The 19,678-nt window shown below is 52.3% G+C and overlaps 1 protein-coding gene across 1 annotated transcript in view; it reads right to left on the bottom strand.

The window, feature by feature from the left end:
- Positions 1-910: 910 nt before the first annotated feature.
- Positions 911-19,678, bottom strand: part of CCDC88C (coiled-coil and HOOK domain protein 88C) — a 111,007-nt gene continuing 92,239 nt past the window's right edge. Inside the window, exons 24-30 of the mRNA XM_016205705.2 lie at positions 18,639-18,728; positions 17,034-17,272; positions 11,806-11,994; positions 9,634-9,702; positions 7,413-7,481; positions 6,459-6,745; positions 911-3,445 (exon numbers count right to left, since the gene is read on the bottom strand). Of these exons, the coding sequence (XP_016061191.2) occupies positions 2,435-3,445; positions 6,459-6,745; positions 7,413-7,481; positions 9,634-9,702; positions 11,806-11,994; positions 17,034-17,272; positions 18,639-18,728 (1,954 nt within the window). The 3' untranslated portion in view covers positions 911-2,434. The remainder of the gene's footprint in view (positions 3,446-6,458; positions 6,746-7,412; positions 7,482-9,633; positions 9,703-11,805; positions 11,995-17,033; positions 17,273-18,638; positions 18,729-19,678) is intronic.

Below are 19,678 nucleotides of genomic sequence, written 5' to 3'. Positions count from 1 at the left end.
GGAGCCCTGAGGAGCTGGGGAGAGTCCAGGAAGCCTGCAGTCCAGGCAGGGGGTCTAACAGGCAGCTGACTTCAGGTCAGAAGCTCAGGGGTGGTCAGTGCCAGGGAAGCAGGGTGGGGTCAGCCCTGAAGGGGGCATGGAGGGAGGTGCCTCGAAGGTGGAACCCAGGAGTGAGCACACAGGAGCTTTCAATGAATGTGGGAGGAAGGAGTGAATGACTGAGGGAGAGCAAGTGTGAGCACTGGAGCTGCCCCAGAGGGGAGAGAACCATGAGCCGGAGGCTGAGAGCTCCAAGGAGTGACAGGCCAGGGGTCAGATCCTGCAACAGCCAAAGGCGCAGGGGACACAGCCTGCAGGTGCTGCTGCTCAGTTTGGCTCAAAGCACTGCCAACGGCAGCTCCCTCGAGCGGTCGCCCTACGACGGACTGCAGAACCTGGGGAAAGAGGGGACAGGGGGCTCGAGGAGACGCTTGTACAAAAGAGGTTTGGTGAGGAAGGCAGGGGCATGGAGGCAGCAGCCGGACAGAAAACCATCAGAAGATTGGGTTGGGTGGGGACCTTTACATGCCCTCTTCGCTCCCGCACCTTTAAGCATCTAGCCCGAGGCCTTCAGGATCTAAACTCCAGAGCAGTCTTGGAAAAATCCAAAGGATCACTTTAAGCTGAGCTCCTGCTGTAATATAAATCCCGTGTCAAAATGGGATTCAACTTACACGAACTTAAAATAAATGCAAGTCTGGAAAAAGGCTGTTGCATAGTAAATAGGAAAACCTCGCTTTCAGGAGCTGTGGGTCCCAGGGGCCAGGAGACTGGGGGGCTAAGGCAGGGAGCCCGGGGAGCCCGACGCCCCATCAGCGCTGCCAGGGACGAGCGGTGAGGAAAACTAGGACTCAATTCTACTCCACCTCGTTTTATTACAACCCCATCCTTGAGTCCAAAATCCATGGCTAATACACACCCCAAGCGCTCCTAAAATCGACCATGTTACATTCCCATTTCTTTCTCAGTATATTAACTCAAAAGGAAAAAATCTTTATAAAACCAAAATCACCAGGTTTAGTACATCCAGAAAGAGCACCTTTAGTAAACAACAGGAAACAAAACGTGTCAGGAACCTGGCCAAATACACACAGCAGCAGGTAAGACTCCTGATGGAAAGTGACTCCCAATGGAGCATAAATATAGGGTGTCCCCCAAAAACGTACACACACTTTAACAGCTGATAAACCTGAAAAGGAGTCAAAATTGAGTTAACTGATTTGAAGTAATGGATGAAGCCAGACTACGCTTGAATAAAGAAAATTTACCCACTAGACTTTCTTATGGGGATACATGAAAGGAAGTTTACAGTGCAAACCCGGCGCCAGTCAACCACTCGAGGGCAGCTACCGAGTGATCCTGCGTGTGCGACCCCGCGGTGGTTCCGGTCCAGCGCTGCTGGTGACGCGGAGCCACGGGACCGCACACGCAGGAGTCATTTCAAGTCCGTTAAACCTGAAAAGGAGTTATCGGCTGTTAAAGTACGTATATATTTTTTTGTGACACCCTGAGGTTCCCCCTCAAAGTATGTTTTACGAGTGTGTACACATGTATGTAATATATTAAAAGAAATTTGGTTTCTACAGCAAGTTATTCGGAAATAATAAATCATGGGGGACATTCAGGCGTGCACCTCACTCTGGCACACACTCCCCTCTGTACACTATGTACACTTGCTGGGAGGGGGCCGGGCAGGGTTTCTCTCTGCCCCACCCCCAAGGCCCAGCAGATCCAGTGTTTGCAGAAAAGTGAGCCAGGGAAGGCAGGTTCCAGTGTGGCCCTAGGAGCCACCTGCCTGGAAGGCCACCTTGGCCCTGGGGGAAGGGAAGTACATGGGACCCCAGGACTGGCTCGGCAACACTCTTGGTTAAGTGAGCCTGACTCTAGGGTCTGCCCAGGGCCTCAAGATCTTTGTAGTTTGGCGGTCTGGGCTTCTCCTAGGATCCCATGGCTCCTGGGAGAGGGAGTAGAGTTTCCGACCCACGGGGGCTCAGCCCAGTGAGCGGGCACGCATCTGTGCGTCTGCACACGCGCGTGCACACACACACGCTTTAACGGAGGTCAACAAGTTGCAAAGCAGTGTTCTAAGGGGCGCTCCAATAGTGTCTGCTTTGGGGATGTCAGTTTTGTCCTTACAGTACGAGCATCCCCAGGCCAAAGTGGATTTGTTCAAAAGATACCAGTTGCTGGAGACTACGGATATGTGTCCCACACCTGGGAGTGTCACCCTTTAGGGCTTGGCACAGTGTTTTCTCTAACAGAACAAATGGAAGGACACGGGAACCCCTTCCCATTCTAAACCCCCTCCCGACACCACAGGCAGGAGGAGGGACGGCTGTCGTCAGAAGGCGCGCCGGTAGTTTTAAGGCTCAGGAGTTGCTGGTCCAGGAGACAGTCACACGCAGCCATACTCATACCACACCGTCTGCTGGTCCCCAGCTGGCTCCGGGGACGCTGGTGTGCTCTTCGAGTTGTTCCCATGGCTGAAGTCCTCAGGGGCCCGGCTGGCGTGGGGAGCCAAGTCGGGAGACCTGCCCGGGCTCTTGGCAGGGAGCCCCTCTCTGTGGCCCTGTCCTGGGACCCCGTCGCCCTCTGAGAGGCTGAGCCCTGCTCGGACAGGGGTGACGGTGGCCACTTCCCCTGAGTGCTGGGGGGTCTGGGGCTTAGTCCTGGCAGCCGGGGCTGTAGCAGGTGAGAAGTGCTGGAGCGAGGAGTTGCTGCCACCACCACCTCCAGTGGCGATGGCTGGGGCTGTGGCCGACTGCTGCAGGGGAGCCAGCCTCTCCTCCTTTGGGGGAGCCAGTGAGAAGCGCCTCATGTCCAGTGGTCGGCTTCGGGGACCCGGGCCCTGACAAGAGCCACCAGCCTTTCCCATAAGTGGGGTCCTCTCCCGGACCAGGCTGTGGGAGCTGGGGGGTGTGGGGCTCTGCAGGGCGTGGCTGCCTGTTTCTCTGCCCCCCGAGGCCTCAGGATCCCCCGGCTTCTGTGGGGGCTCCTGTTTGCAGGCCTCTGGCCCGCTGGCCCGCAGCAGGTCGGCCGAGGCCAGGCTGAAGGCCCGGCTCAGGGACGCGCTCCGGCTGGCAGGTGTGTGGGAGGCTGGGGGCATCGTGGCCTGCGGGGCTCTGCCCAGGGACAGGCTCTGGGGAGGCTGGGCCTGCCTCAGCGGGGCGCTGGGTGGGGCCTCCGCCTCAGCAGGTCTCAAGCTGGGCTTCACACACTGCCCCGGCTTCAGCAGCTTCCCCTCGGAGGTGCTGACAGCCATCTTGATGGTGGGGGCCACAAAGCTGGTGGGCATCCTGGCCCCTTCTCTCCTGGCAGGTGGCCCCGGCTGGCCTCCAAGGGTCGGGAGATCACTGGCCTTTCTGAAGAGGTCACTTAGCAGGTTATCCCGGCAGCTGGGAGTTTCCTACAGAGAAGAGAGAAGGAACTGAGAGGCGGGACTGAGGGCTGGGGGGGTCCTGGGAGAGCCTCTCCCACCTGGGAGGTCCCTGTGCAGGCCACGCGGCCAGGACTGAAGTTTCCCGCTTCTGCTGGGCCTTTTCACAGCCTAGCGGTGCCCCCACCACACATGCTGCCCTTAGGGAGGCTTGGGCCACATACGGATCGTAGAGAAAAGCCAAATGTCACTCAGGCAGCCCCCTAACTTCACCAGCAAGAAGGCAGACCCAGGGAGGGAAACGGCTTTCCACAGACGCATCCACTGGATGGGACGGTCAGGGCTGGAAGCCTGGGCACGGCCAACGGTTTCCATCTGCTCCTCACTCCCACCACGCAGAGCGGGAGGCAGAGCTGACGGGTCGGACTGTCCTCTGTTCCTTCTCAGGCCACCCGCTCAGACACCTGGCCAGGGCTTCATCTTGGGCCACAAGGAAGAGAAACGAGGCCACACTCAGAGCCCTTGCTGCCACCTAGATTCTTCCCTTGATCTGAGAAGGGGGAGACGAGCAAGGTGGGCTACTGAGGGGAACTCAAGGCTGCGGCGCAGGGGACAGCCACCCTGCCACTGTTCCCTTCAAGCTGCTACCCAGCTGAGCAGCTGTGCCGGGCCGGGCTTCCCCTGGCCAGGGACCCAGTGTCCCTTTCCACCACGCTGGGGGTGAGCAGAGCCACCGGACGCCCAGGTTTGACTCTGCTCTGGTACCTGCAGCCCTCTGCCAGCGCCTCACGGCCTGGAGGAGCCTAGTGGGGGTGTCTCCTGAGGCGGACGGACACCATGAGAAGAGGAAAGGAAGCGAGTGCGCGCGGAAGACGAGAGCCAGGGTTCAAGAGCAGACGGAGTCAGACCCTGGCCAGCTAGACCTGTGTCAGGGAGCGTGAGTCTGCAGGACGGCTCGGCAGCCTGGGAGCCACTTGCACCTGCCAACAACTCCTGGCCCAGGAAGACACCTGGAGACTCAACTTGACAGAGACACAGTCTGCTGTTTCACATGCTTGTTAGGAGTCACATATCCTGGGTGTTCGTACAGTGAGACCTGTGGTCATTAATATCAACAGGCACCATTTATCAGCTGCTTCCCATGTGCAGGCACTATGCTAGAAACCACAGGTGTAATTGCAAAACAAGAACAACCCTCCCGCCCCAAACTCATTCAGTTTTCAAAGCACTCTTGCAAGGTTGTATTTAAAGCACCTTTAACAGGTAAGGCAATTGAGGTTGCAAAGGTTAAGCAGGCCCCTCACCTAGAGAGTGGCAGATCAGGGATTTGAACCCACAGCCGTCTGACTCTGCAGCTGTCCTTCATACCACCTGACTCCTCTCTGCACGTTTCTAAATCTTTGACACCCATCTTCATGAGTCCACCCTCTCTGGCCACCCAGACAGCCAATCTTGTGGCATCCTCTCCCAGCATCAACACTCAGGGAGTGGAGGAGTGGGTAGGGGCGCCACTGTGACTTCCACTTCTTCAGGCCTGCTCAGGGGAGAGGAGGGGAGGGGGTGTCAGGTTAGTGGGGGAGAGCACTGGGAAGATGGAGGGAAGTGGGGGTGGTTCTCAGGAGCGGAGCGTCTGCTTCCATAACCAAATCCTGCAGCAAGGTTGCTTTGGTCTCATTTAGGCTGAAAAGAACAAGGCATCATTTGGGAACTTGGTCATAATGCAGATTCTGGGGGGGGGGCCCCCTCAGAGCTCCTGAATCAGAAACCCCAGGGTCCAGCCTATGGCTGGGCAGCCCAGGGGAGCGTGGTGCAGGCCGGCGTGTGAGAGCCACAGCATCAGATTGTGACCTTCTTGAGGGCAGGGCTTTGGTTTTTCTCCAGCTCCGGGCACACCGTGCTTTATAGGAAGAAATAGAAATGAAGGGAGCGCACAGACCAGGATACGTATTTCCTTTCAGGGCTGACCACAGGACTAGGCACCTGGCAAGCATGTGATAAAACTTACTGATGAACTGGTTTACTCTCTTTTTTTTGACAGCAGGCATCACTTGCGCTGTCTAAAACATAGTACCTGCTCAATAAATGCCTACTGAACAAATGCTTTGTATTCTGTGCATCACTGGACTCTACTAATGCAGGCCACAGGATTTATGGTGTGGCCAGAGAAAGTTCCACTGTGTGTTTAAGGGGAATAGGACAGTGTACGGCAGTGTACTTCATCCCTGCAGTGACCCGACAGCTCGAAGCAGGAACTCAGACAGACCGTGTGAAGGCACATGTGCAACTGCAGGAGAGCTACACAAATGCTGGAGGGTTTCCCAACACAGCTGATGTCTAGGGGGTCAGAGCCGCAGGACAGAGCTCAGCACACTCGAGCTGCGGGCCAGCTCCAGCTTGCCCCTCGTTTTCAAATGACCTGTGAGCTAAGAATCGTTCTTACATTTTTAAATGATTAAAATAATTTTTTTAAAAGAACAGTCTTTTGTGAAAACTTTATAAAATTCAAATGCCAATGTCCCTTAGTATTGCTGGAGCACAGCCGTGCCCACTCACTGAGCAATGGCCGAGGTCCGCCTCCTGCCCAGACAGCAGACTAGAGTAACTGCAACAGAGAGTGCATGGCCTAAAATATTCACTATCTGGCTCTTTACAGAAAAAAATCTGCCAACCTCTGCTGGTGAAGCAGTAAGTGGGTGTTCAGAGTTCTGCCACACACCTAGCTCGAGATCCTAACTCTGCAGGTGGGTGCTGGCCACATCTTCAGGGGAGCTCCAGGGGGTGGGCACACACCCTCTCACCCTCCATGTTGGCAACACATTCCTGCCCGCTCGCTTCACAGATGGAGGAAACAGCCCCCAGGCCTGGGCCGGCTGCCAGCATGCGGTATTTTCTGGCTAGGGTTATGCTCCCCCATCCGAGCCGGCTCTGTACCAGGGTGTGCCACCCCCAGCCCCAGCCCTCTCTGTGCTTTGCTGTCAAGGTCTCTGCCTCTTGTCCCCATCTATCTGAGAGGGTGAGGAAAGAGAGCTCCTGGGTCACTCACAGCCGCGGGGGAGCCCCGGTTGCTCTCTTCCAGGAATTCCTCCAGGGTGACCATCTCGCTGCTCGGGGAGGCGCAGGGCCGCACCCGGGCCTGGGGCTGGGCCACACCCCTCTTCTGGATGCCCTCCTGGAGGAGAGGCCCATTCCAGGGTGGCAGGTAATCGTGGCGGCTGAGGGCAGTGCGCCCTGGGCTGCTGGCATCACGGGGCAGGGTGGCTGTGTCCCTGCTGGGTATCAGGTCTTCACTGCTGAAGCTCTCGGACCTGCGGTGGAGCTGGTCGGAAGAACCTGGGTCAGGGCGGGGGGGCACAGAGGGACACATGTCAGTCTCCCGCTCTCTCGCCTGCATCCAGTGGGCTCTGTACTGCCTTCAGCTCACTGAACAGAGAGAGCCCTGCCCGGGAACCCAGAGCACACTTCTCCCAGGCTGGCACTGTGGATGTCCAGGATATTCTGGAATTCTCCAGAATTTCACACTGGCATTTAAAAACAAAATAACTTGGGATAAAGGTGGAAAGCTTCTGCTAAATCGCAAATTATCAACAGCTGTAAGCACCACGCTCGTTAGCCTGGGACAGCACAGACTGCATTCTGCACCATTAAACAAACTTTTAACATCACAAAGGATTCAGTCACCCACCGTGTCTTCTGACCAGTATGGACCGGAACTACTGGCACTGTCCCCATCCTGAAGCTGAAGGGACTCAGACTCAAGAGGATGGGTGACTCGCCCAGATGCCCAGAGCTGGTCAGTAGAGAAGAAGGGATTTGAACCCAAACCCGTTAAAACCCCCAGGCCAGAGCCTGAAGCTGTGTGATGTGGCCCTGTGAATGCAAACGCATGATGCTTTGAAGAACCTTGCCAGTCGTACTTTTAAAATCATACAAACAATATAAGCCCAGGGCCAAAGCTCTAAATGCATTGAAAAGTGCACAGGAGGAAAGACTGACTTACCCTTCAGGTTAAGAGGGGAGCTGTCACTGGACGCATTCCTGCTGCTCTCTAGGCTACCTGGCCGGGACCCTGAAAGGACATGACAACACTTAGCCTAAAGGGCCGATGACCAAGCATAGCCCAGACTAAATCATCCACTCTGAAAACAGTTAGGTAACAAAGTGATTCTGCTATGTTCAGGCAACGTCCTCAGGAAGGAGACTTCAAGATTCTTTAGACTGCCCTAGGAGGGGTCCAACCTCACCTGAGTGCTGGGCACCACTCACAGTGGGCCATCAAGAGCGACAACTTGTACTACCGTGTGAGATCTAGGGCTGTGGCGGCCTCAAACAACTTTGTCAACCTAGGAAACTTCATGCAAAACTCCAGTAGAGACACAAAAAAAGGACACTCTGGGTAAGCAACGGGCTGGGGGGGGGAAGCCCACCCTCATTACCACATGGAACTTCCTCAAACACACATGGAAACACTCTGCCTGGACGAGGACAGTGCCACCTGGCGAGGGCAGGAGCCAAGACACGGCAGTGTGGGTGTGTCCACGTGCGTACCATGAGGCCTGCGCCCATGCGCATGGGGCCCTTCATGTCGGTGGGGGCTGGGACCCTCAGGAGGGAAGACAGCGCTCGCTTTTCTTGGTTGGTTACAGTCCTTCAGCTCCTTCTCTTTGTCTCAAGTTACATTTGCCAAGGCGGAGGGGCGGGGGGAATCGACCTTCACGGTGCAAAGTGTTGGGGGAGCCAGCCCTCCTGGCTGCTGCTGTGCACCTGCCTGAGCATGTCCACAACAGCCCTTGGAGCAGACGGTGAGCACCAGCTGCAGGAGGGTAAGCCACCCTCCCTGCAGCACCCCCCGCCAAGGGCAGGCTGCCCCTTCCAGGCCTGCAGACCCCCCCTCCTGGTCCCCGCCTCCAGCACACGCAGTACCACGGCCCTGCCCTGTGTATCATCAGGGTCTGTCCTGCTGCACACTGACAGGGGGACAGGGACTGCGCTTTCATTGTCCCTGCACACAGCTGGTGTTGAGCTGAGCTGCACCAGGAGATGCTCTGCTTCCTGCCCCGCCAAGCAGTCTGCTCTGGATTTACTGGGTCTACAGGGCTCCCAGTTCCCAAGTGCCGGTGTGCTCCGCAAATAGCAGGCATCTGGAAAAAACCTGTTAGCAATGGAGTCTGGGAGTGAGCCAAAAATACTTGGATTTTGCGAAGAGCATAGAAGCAGAACAAGTCCCCTCTTTGAGAAGGGAAAATTTGAACTAAAATAATCTACTTTTCTCTTTGAAAAGCACATGTCACTAAAAGGCAACTGTGATACAAATCGATGGGCTCTGAAGATACCTATATTCGAGCCCTCACTGCAAACCCCTCCGCCTTGTTCTCAATCAGAGAAGCTTGAGGATCAGAACACTCAGGAAGAAAAACCTTTTCGTCAGCTGATGAAGCATAGATCTGGCTACTCTGTGAAACTTAAAGATGGGAGGGCTCCGTGGTCAAACTGTTGCACCACAGAGCCTGTCTTTATCCCCAAGTCATACATGTCTGTGTGTGAGTCAGTGCCAGCACCATGGAACTTTTCAGGCAATGGAGAGGGGCAGGAGATGACGCTCGTGCCTACACGTATTGCTGATTGCTTCAGAAGCTGAATCCAATGAAAACCCTGAGTTTTGGTTGTAATTAAAAATTCAGCTTCCCACCCTTTTAGTGTTTTGTCTTCTAGAAGTTATAAAACCCAAAGCAACATTTAATTTTTGAGAAGGCTGGTATAATTCACTGTTTCCCCTCTGCAGAAATTTATAATATGCCTAAATCAGATGGAAAGTGTTTCTAACAATTTCTGAGATAAAATTTACAACTTTGAGCTACTCTGGGCAACTAAACTCCAGGTGAGGACAGCGAGACCTTTCTACAACCAATGTTCTCTGCATGGATCACTAGAACTGCCTTAAAGTAAGGGGAGTCAGAGCCTCTGGAAGTAGGACACTTGATAGGTAGTGACTTCCCCATCACTGGAGGTATGTAAGCAGATGCCTGCCTAGACCCCTAGGGAGGGCAAGGAAGGAGTGCTGAGGAACTGTGGGTCCCCCAGTCCCACTTCAGCCTAATAGCTCTACTTGTACCTATTTTGTGTGTGCACTTCCACACAGGACTTAGCTGGAACGACAAGTCCTGTTGATGAAAACAGGTCTGAGAACCCAGGCTGAAGGGCACCACACACCAACCACTCACCGTGCTGCCTGTGGTTGGTGAACTTGAGCTCCAGGGACCGCTCACAGAGGCTGTCATCTGAATTATAGCCTATGGTGAAAATAAGGCTGGTGAGTCAGGGGACCTGGAACACCCAGGGGGAAACCAGGGCGTTTTGCCAGACGGCCACCTCTGACTCTTGCCCAGCGCCTGAGTGGTGGTGGTGGCCAGCTCCTGGAGGAGGGAGGGACATGCAGACCGTGCCCTTAGGACCTGCCTGGACCATCCCTCCCCCTATTTCTCCTGCTGGGACAGCCTCACACTCCGGACCTCTATTTGACTGAACTTTAGACCACGCTTCCACCTGTGCAATGACTGGGATTCAAACAAAAGCAGTGCCTGGCCTGAGGATAATACAGCAGAAGGAACTGATACTCAGTACCCTGCGAGCCCCTTCCAATCCCGAAGGCAGCTGTACCAAAAGCAGAGGGCCGTGAAAGCAATGCTCTCCCAGGGCCATGTTCTCTTCAGGTGGCTGGAGGAAGAAGGAAAGAATCCACCACCTGAGGGAAGATGCTGAGACCCTAGAAACTGAGCCCTGCACCAGCAGCTCCTAACCAGAAACAGCCTGGAACCCACGGGCCACCAGGCACTGTTCTTTCCCCGAGAAGGACTACAATGCCCTGCGCCTCAAACCTGCTAGTTTCTCTGACAGCAGCCCCGGATCCCCTCCAAAATGACACCAGGGTTTCCATTTTGCAGTTACACGTCCACCTGAGAACTGGCTGCCAGGGAATAGCCGTGGACAGTGATGGGCTTGCAGTGTGACGGGCCCTCGGGCAGGCTCTGCAGGCATATGAACAGGCGTGGGCTCTGGCTCAGGGTGGGATTCAGGCTGAGATAGCCTATGGCTGAGCCTGGAGGGCCAGGCCTTGAGCCACACAGGGCACTGGAAACCCAAGGGGAGATGGTGTTCCCAGCTCCTGCTCGAGCCCAGGCAGGGCTTCTGCACTGCAGAGCCTGGGAGACTGGGGCAGACTGCTGACAGCAGACACCTGAGCGTGCCTGCCGCAGACGTTTTCAGTGTCTGGCCAGGAGTGCAGAAGGGCTGCCCGGCTGCCCTGTGCTCACTCAACTCATCTTCTCCCAGGGGTGTTACTGGGGACCAGGTCCTGAAGCTAACCCAGGCACGCCTTGAGGGCAGGGACCTTGTCTGTCTTTGCTTGGCTTATCAAACCCAGGTAGGCATGCCACAGTTCCAAAAATCCAGTGGGTGGTATTATTATGGAAATAACAACCCCTTATTGTTCTTGTCAATTTCTAACACCCCCCCAGGGGCAGTCATTTTCAGCTCTTCTTGCTGTCTTCAGATATTTTCATCTCTAAGTTATAAGCAGAATGTCTTTTTTAGTTTTAAGCTTTATTTTTCCCTGTTTGCGTATTTTAAATTTCCAAGTGCTTTCCCCAACCGACTGTTCTTTTTTACAGCATCCTGCTCTCGTTTCACAGGTACAGATTCGCTTACTCCACTATTAATGATGGACATTTTAAAGCTTTTGTCCCTGTGCCTAATGACCGTTGACTGTTGCCTCTCACATTGACTTGTCTCTGCTGTTGCAGGATCTCCTCAGGTGTCTGGTGTCCCTGACCTTTCATGGGCTTCACCTGGCAAGATGTGACCAAACTGTTCTGCTGGGAATTTCTCCAGCTAACCAGATGACTTCAAGAATATTTTAGTATCGCTGGCATCCTGGGAGACATTCCGTTTTGTAAATCCTTTCCCGAACCCCCTCGTTTTTGTTTAGGACACCTGCCCTCCACTCTTATCAACTGACCTCCAGTTCAGAGACCCTGTGAATCTTTCTGGAGAATAAACCTCCAATGTTGCTTCATTTTAGCCCTAACTCTGATTCACCTCTGTTCTGGAGCTGCTTGGTGCCACCAATTCCTGAGCAGTGGAGGTGGGTTCTGGGCTTTCCCACTAGCGGCTCAGGACCAGGCCCCCAGTGGTGAAGTTATCTGCCCAAAGTCACAGAGCTGCAGGCAGAGCCGAGGTCAGAACCTGTGTGGTGCCAAAGCCTGTCCGCAGCTTAACAGATCTGCTGACCACCTCTCAGTCTGAGAGACTCCTGCCTCTGAGAGTGGGGGTCTCCAGGAAGGACCCTGGGTCCCAGATGCTCATCCCTTTTGGTTCTGGAGGGACCCGTGACTCACCTTTGGTGCGGCCTGGGTGCCGGGAGATGGGGGTGGAGCTGGAAGGGGTTGTAGTGATGGCTGAGGATGAGCAGGTCCGGGAACCCAGCTCTGACGGCCAGGGCTTCATGGCTGGGTCAGTGGAGGCATCCGTGCGGTCAAGGCTGCCTCCGTGGGGGGACCCTCGTTTTGGTCTTAGGTCCCCAGAGCCTGGGGCAGAGACGGACAGTGAGAAATGGGGCTGCAAGATCCCATGCCAAGGTGGGGCTGTCACACCAAGGTCTAGAAGCAGAGGCAACGGCACACGGACCACAGGGACAAAAGCTGGGCTGCGCGCCTCACGGCCTGTGGTCTCCACGGGGGGCCGTGGCTGCAGGCCCGAGCGGGGGCCTCAGGGGGCGGGCTCTGGCTCCGAGAGAGATCACAGTATGAGCCCTGAGCAGCTAGAAGAAAATAAAGGACAGACTCAAGAGGCTCAATAAAACGTTGGTAAAAGTCCAACACTAACTACTTGGCACACCTGCCGTGTAACACTGTGTCGCTCAAACCTCTGGTTTAAAAAGACCCTGACAGCTGCCTGCTCAGGGCCACTCCAGGCCTGCCGTCAAGGCCCTCAAGGTCCAGGATATACATCCTGCCAATGGGCTTCCCTTATGACTTGAGAAAGAAGTTTGTTGCCGCCCTAACAATAACTTGTCTGAGAAGTCTCTGTCTCTGTATAGTAACACTGCCCATCAGAATGACGTTTACCTTGTAGTTGTGCTTTTCTGCAATCTCTGAATTTTCTACCGTGAACATATACTCTTGTCAAAGCGAAATATAAATTCTAATTAAAGAAAAAAATTGGGAAAAAAAACAAAACAAAAAGGCCTTCAACTACCTAGTTGTAGGAAAGGGGATGGGCTCTCCAAATACAAGTTAAAAATCAGTACGGCTGCCCAACCAGGGTGGCTCAGTGGCTGAGCGTCAACCCATGAACCAAGAGGTCACCAGTTCAATTCCCGGTGAGGGCTCGTGCCCAGGTTGCGGGCTCAATGCCTGGTAGGGGGCGTGCAGGAGGCAGCAGATCGACGTTTTGCTCTCACATCAATGTTTCTCTCTCTCTCTCCCTCTCCCTTCCTCTCTCTCTAAAATCAATAAAAGCATTTAAAAAAATTTAACGCAGCTGGAGCTCCTAGGAGCATGAGGACAATGCTGTTCCGCACAGCATCCTGCTCCAGGCAGCCCAAGGCCCGTGGACCAGTCGGGATTCCGGGCCCTCTCCACTCTCTCCCTGGGACCTTCCCCCCCACCCCAGCCCCTCAGCCACTCAACATCTGGACTCACTGTGAAGTTCTAAGCAACCACGTCTTATGACTTGAAATCAAGGGAAATTTGGATTTTGAAAGATAACCTTGATGAGAAGCAAGATTCAAGTCTGGTGGAATGAATCGGACAGGCATCCACAGGGTGAAGCTAACATGAGGAGCGGGGAGAGGCGGAGATGAGCGAACAGCAGCAGTGGCAGAGGAACCGTGCGCGGCCCACGGCTGCTGGGGGGCGGCGGACGCAGACAGGACGAGGCAGCCCAGGAGTCAGAGCAGGTGCACGAGGCGAAGTCAGTGCCATATCCACTGACTCGAGCAGGGGGATAGTCACACATTTACTTTTATGGTTACCTCGTTTTTATGGTGATACCGGTTTTCCATTTACTGTACTGATAAATCTTTCCTTTTAAAATAAATTTAAATGGAAACGGTGAGTTGATTCAAGGAAAATTATGTAAGTAATCACAGAGGTGATACAGACACGGCAAAAACCATGGAGATGGTACAAGGATGGCTGAAGACAGGAAACAATCCAGTAGCTAAAGGCCTCTGTGGACCAGCATCCCCCGCTCTGACGGTGACTGCGTGCTGATGTTCCGTCTGTCCACTGCTGTTCTAGCACCAGCATCCGAGATGTCAGAGGACCTCAGCACGGCCACACAACGTCACTCTGGGCTGAACCCTGGCTCGGCAACATCGATCCAACTATTCAAAATGCTTGAGTGGAGCAATACATTCTTCAAAACAGAAAACGTCTAAAAAGGGACTTATCTGCAAAAGCCAATGATTCTGTGCTCTGACAGGGAAAATGGAGAAAAGGGCAGCAGTTTTAAATTTAGCTGCCCAAAAATAAGTCTTAAAAAAAAAAAATCTCACTTGACAGAGGCTGTACATTTTAGGAAGCATAGCAACAGCTGATCAGTTCTGCATTACACACAGGCATGACATATAAGCCTGCAGGTGCGAGAGGGGGCAGCACTTGGCCGGGGAACTTACTTAGCATGGACATCCCGGCCCAAGGACCTGCGCATGGGTGTCCCGAGGCTCCCCTAACACTGTGCTGTGCTGAAGCACGGTCCAGAGGGTGTGAGAGCTCATCTTCTCTTTTGAAATCAGAATCCACGTTGGCTGCTTTAAGCTTGACTTGGAATTGGGGTCAGGAGGAGGGGTCCACTGTGGGTCATCTGGCCTTTAGGTACTGTTTTTTTTAATGTGTGAATTTCAGAAATGAAGGGGGTTACATGGTGAAGACACTGATAAAGGGAAAAGATTAGAAATCTCCAATTTCTGAAAAAGGGAGAGGGGAGTTAGGAGAGGGCGGGGGGTCAGAGGAAGACCAGAACCGCAGGCGTTTAGAGAAAGCCGGGTGGGCCGTTGGAGGCTTGTCTTTGTCCTTGCTTTTGCTTCTCAAAAAGGGACTCTTTTTGCGCTGAGTTGCTAAATTGTTATCCCCCGGATAACCCAAAAGAGGAAGGAAAAAAACAAAACAGCAAATAAATGAAATGAATAATAACAAATGACACTTTATTAGCTAAATGTACTTGGGAAATCAGAATCCTGTCCAGCCCAGGAGAGATGGAAACAATACCCATGGCACAGCCAGAATCAGGAGTCAGTGAATCATTTATGCTCGGACTCAATTTAATTAATTCAGTGGCATCCTTGTGCCAACCCTTTACTTAGCACGTGAGGATAATTCTATATCGCTGAAGGAGCCGATGCATTAGACTATTTTTCAATTTCAATATGTTAAATTATTAAATAAGAATATTTATTAATTTAGGAGCCGGCTTTTCTTACTCATCCATTTTAATGACAGGCTCTCCCTGACAACTCGGCTCACACACAACTAACTCCTGCTCCTGTTCAAAGACCTTGGGAACACTTCATGATATGCTTCTGGCCTGTTGTAATAAAATGCTCTACCTGAACTATTCACTAATAATTCTTATATATCTAAAATAACTTCTTATGGCAGGATGAGTTTGAAAATACCTCTTTTTGATACCAAAACACCCTCAACATCAAGAATTATCCCCACTTAGATCCCTACACAGGGACCTATAAGAGCAGACAATTGGTCTAACTTTCTGAACATGTCGTGTACATTCACTTAACTGATTTACCCCATTTCTGACTTAGGATTCAAGTCCACAGCCGAACCTGTTATTTCTTTCTCCACAGCACCACCTGGTGGCCACCGCTCACACCACAGGACAAGGGACTGACTATTCAATGCTGGCGCCCCAGGTTTGTTCAGCATCTTCAGGGACCAAAGCAGCTTTAACTGGAGGCAGTGCTCACAGTGGGTAAGAGTTCAGGCTCTGTAATCTGTCAGACCCATGTTCAGATCCCAGCTCTAACACTTATTCTATGGGCAAGTGCTTAACTTGTCAAGCCTCCCTTTCCCATGGCAGTTAGAACTAGATGAGTCGAGAAAGCGTGTAAACACTCGCTAGAAGGGTGCTGAGCCCAGAAAGAGCACCCATTCCATGGCTGCTGTTACTAATATTTACCACTGACCTGCTCATTCATGGATCCAAACAACAGTTTCGATCAGTCAAGCATTTTTTTTCTCTAAGTTTCGTTAACTCAATTAGGGAGATGGTAGTTAATTAAGTCAACTTAGACAATAACACAACTTGAGATGATAAACGTAAAAAAAATTAAGTACCCAGTATGAAAACTTGAGGCCACAAAACCCCTCTAGATAAATGTTCATACGCTTCATTATCATCTATCTGCAGGTGTAGACTGGGAATGCAAGCATTAGTCCCCAAACAATGTGCATGCGTGTGCACACTTCATTTTTGCATTTTGAGTGACACATCGAGTGACTTGGAGTGGTGAATGTCACCCAGAAAGACTTGTGCACATGTCACACTCAGGAGGCAGCTTGTCACTGGCCCTCGGTGCTGCAACGTCAGCCTGAGAGAGCATAAGTCTCAGGCATGGGCCTGGTCTTCAGAAAGTCCTAGTGTCCTTCATAAAATTTAAATTTCTCAGGGTATACGTTTGGCAGGTCTATAGATCAGTAACCTATAAATTTAATAATAATCTAATAATCTGAAATATTTAAAAGTAAATTTGAAAATTAAACCATGTTTAAGGCAATAGCTTTGTTTAATTCACTGTAAGATGCACACTTTCCCCTGCCAAACTTTAACATCTCTGAAATCAGGATGCAGCTGTGAGTGTGTACCACAGTAACCGTCGGTGAGGTGGTAATTCTGACAAAACTGTCACTACCACAACCAATTTATTTTCTTTTTATGTGAGCACAATTGTGCAGCTTATAACTGACAGCCTCTTAGTTCAGTGAAATACATGCAGCACATGCAACAAGAAACCCATTTCAGGATCTCTAGCAAGCTCCGAATGATAGCCCTCAATGAGGTGCCCTGCACCCCTTGGTGGCAGGACCCAAGGCCAGATCAGGTGGGAGAAGAAAACCGAACCTTCTTTTCACAATGACAAAAAGATCAGAGCCATGCAAGGCCTTGCTGAAGACCTTGAATATGTCCATTATGTGTTAAATGCACTGGGATCTCCCTATAGAAATGGCTTATACTACGCCTGACAGATACAAGGAAACCCAAAAACATGCACTATGAAGCTTGTCTCTGCAATAACTGTGTGGACATCGGCTCTGGATATTCGAGTCCCTACCACAGTGTACATGATGCGTGAGGCTGCTCAAGGAAAAGTAACTAAATTGTTATGGGACGAAACTGCCACAACACTGCCGCAGGTTTTTTATTTTCTACTTTGTTAACATACCTAAGGAGGCAGATGTGCGTGTATGGAGCATACCCCCTTGAGGCTCCTATACATACGTGTGCACACCCAACACAACATCGTATTGGTTCTACCCTGCACATGAGGGAGATCCAAGAGCCTCCCCCCTTCACTTCTGCCTGCCGCCAGGTCAGCCCCTCCTACCTTTTCCCGTGGGCCCGCTGTGGGTGTCTTGCTCTTCTACCCAGTTTGAGCAGGATGGGGGAACCTCGAGGGGCTCCAGCTTCGATTTAAGAGGCTGAGAAGCACTGGGCGAGGCCGGGTCCGAGGACTCCAGAGGCCACGGTGGGCTGTCTGCAGTTGACTTTGGTCGTTCTCTGGAACCTTCTTTCTTTGGTTTCATGAATTTGACTAAGGCTTTGGCTCCAATCCAGTGGTTTTTCCTAGTTAGAAGTAAGATTTTTTAGGACACAGCCAACCCTCACTGCCCCTCCAGCAGGTTGCTGGGTGCCCTCCCGTGAGCTGGGATTTCCATCACCAGTCTGGGACGTCGGCCGTTAATTTGGGGTTTAGAATGAGGCTTCTCTTTGCCATCACCACGATCATCGTATCTGGGGCTCAGGAGGTGGAATTAATTTGCAGTGAATTCGCACAGGCCCGAAGATGGTAGAAGCATTCAACGTGGCAGAAACCCACACTAGCCTCTTGGAAATAGAACTTCAAATACAGTTGTCAACTCTTAATTATTGGTGCGAAGTACAGGAAGTGGTGCTGCGCTTATCTAATCTATGTTTGCTCCAAGTTCCCATCAAAATGCCACTTTCAAGGAGAGCCAGGGACCTCCTCCTTTTCTGCTGGAGTCAATAATAACTGAAATAGGCTGGGGTACTTGGGCCATTCCAGGCACTGAGGGATCTGGGCGAGTGGGAAGAGGCAGGGCAGAGTGGGGCGTTTGAATTAAAAACAGTGAAATTAAAGGGTACATAATACATTGCAGCTAACCGGAAATAGAGGCATTCTAACATAACAGAAGAATCCCATCTGGGTTCTAATCCTGGCTCTGCCATGAAACAGCACTGTGTTTACACAAATCACTCAATTTCTTCACCAGTGCCTCAATTTCTGTCAACAGAAGGGTCAGCTGGAGAGTCTGAAATTCTGTGGTTCTGTGATTTCAACAGATGCCTTGCAGGACTCATGGGGATCTGACTTCAAGGCAAGGCTGGGACAAGACAATCTGAAGGACCAGCTCCTGGGGCTCAGGCCCAGGCCCAGGGGAAGCCCTGCTGGATGGATGCTGGCAGTCTCGGGACTGAGCCAGCCCACAACCGGGGCTGCTGCTCTCTGGAGAAGAGAACATGTTGGTGGAACTGCCCTAGAGTACAGTGAATCCAGAGGAATTTAGGTAAGACCAGGAGGTTCCTATGCTTGAAGACCATGGGTGCTGGTCTAGGTGTCTGACCCAAGCTTCCTTCCAAAAACAAACATGGTTTTCTATGTCCTGAAATCTTAAGACAAAACCTGATACTCCTGCTTTAATGGCTCTAAAACCACAGATTCTCTGCCCCCTTACACAGGCTCATGGCCAGCTGGCATTTGCCATCCCTCATAAGATAACCCTGAGAATGGAGAGCGAGACTGAATGAAACTCTAAATTCTGTCCGTGTTGGGAGGGACCTGTGCACAGATGACCTGCTATACAGTAAAGACAGGCCCACCCACTGGGCACTGCTCCGGGTGGCTACAGCTTTCCCTCTTTGTGAAAAAACAAGCATTCTGTTTAAGTCACTGAAGCTTCAATCAACTCACTTCTTTGGAGCAGGATCATAGAACTTGTACTGATCCATGATTTTTTCTTCTAGTTTTTCCTTTTGTCTCTGTAAGGCATTTAATTTGTCTCTGTAAACAGAGGAGAAAGAAAAAACAATCTGGTTTTTAAAATAAAACATGTAAATTTATTCATCAGCCCAGCCTGAGACCTGGCCCAGAAGGGACCAGTATTATTCTGGCATTCAGACATCACAGTGCTCATGACCATTGCGGTCACTGAGGTGGGAACATGTGAATGGAAGCATTGGACGTGGTTCCAGGAACCCGGACACCTCGAGGCCCTGCTGAAGCACCTAGGACCAGGCTGTAGGACATCTCAGGAGAGCAAACCCCAAAACCACCTAAAACTCAAGCCTGGAAACCGCAAGGGCTTTCCGGCCAGGTCAGTTCAGGTTGTCGGGCACTCGGGGTCGGACACAAGGCTAGGCTGGCGCCTGCAGGTACAAACTAACAAGACCTTCGGTGGTCTGGAGAGGTATGCCCTCAGTGAGTCAGATGGGCATCCAAGTCAGACCTCTGACCTCGACCCATTCCAATGCTGCGGTTCTGATACCACTTCCGCAGAAACAAACTCCAAGCCTTCCGGGGGCCAGACAGAGAAGGAGCAAAGCGGGCCTGGCAGGACCAGAGGGAGTGGAGGGGCCTGCAGTGCGGCCGAGCACACGGTGCCATGTGGGGCTGCATGCAGGCCCTGCAAAAGGAGCGCTGCTCTTAATGTGGCAGAACTTCTGCTTGTTTTCCCCGAAGGATCCAGAAACCCAGGTTGTAAAGCAAAATCTCTTAATTACTAAATACTGGAAATCAGTTCACATTTTCAAAAACACAGAAAGGACCAAAGAGACCTCCTGAACCTTGGGCTGCCGGACGGTAGCCTGCTCACTGGGAGAGGTCGTCTGGCCTTAGACAGGTGGCCTGATTTTCCTTTTTCCTGTCCCAGAGTGGAGCACACGGTGCTCTCCATATAACGCTGCCCATGGGGCTGCCAGCTCCTGGCCTGTTCCTACCTCTTAGTGCCAGTG

Source organism: Miniopterus natalensis, chromosome 1 (genome assembly GCF_054644295.1).
Source record: "Miniopterus natalensis isolate mMinNat1 chromosome 1, mMinNat1.hap1, whole genome shotgun sequence".
NCBI classification, from domain to species: Eukaryota; Metazoa; Chordata; class Mammalia; order Chiroptera; family Miniopteridae; genus Miniopterus; species Miniopterus natalensis.
Note: the sequence above shows the minus strand (reverse complement) of the source record. Positions and strands in the feature narration are given on the sequence as shown.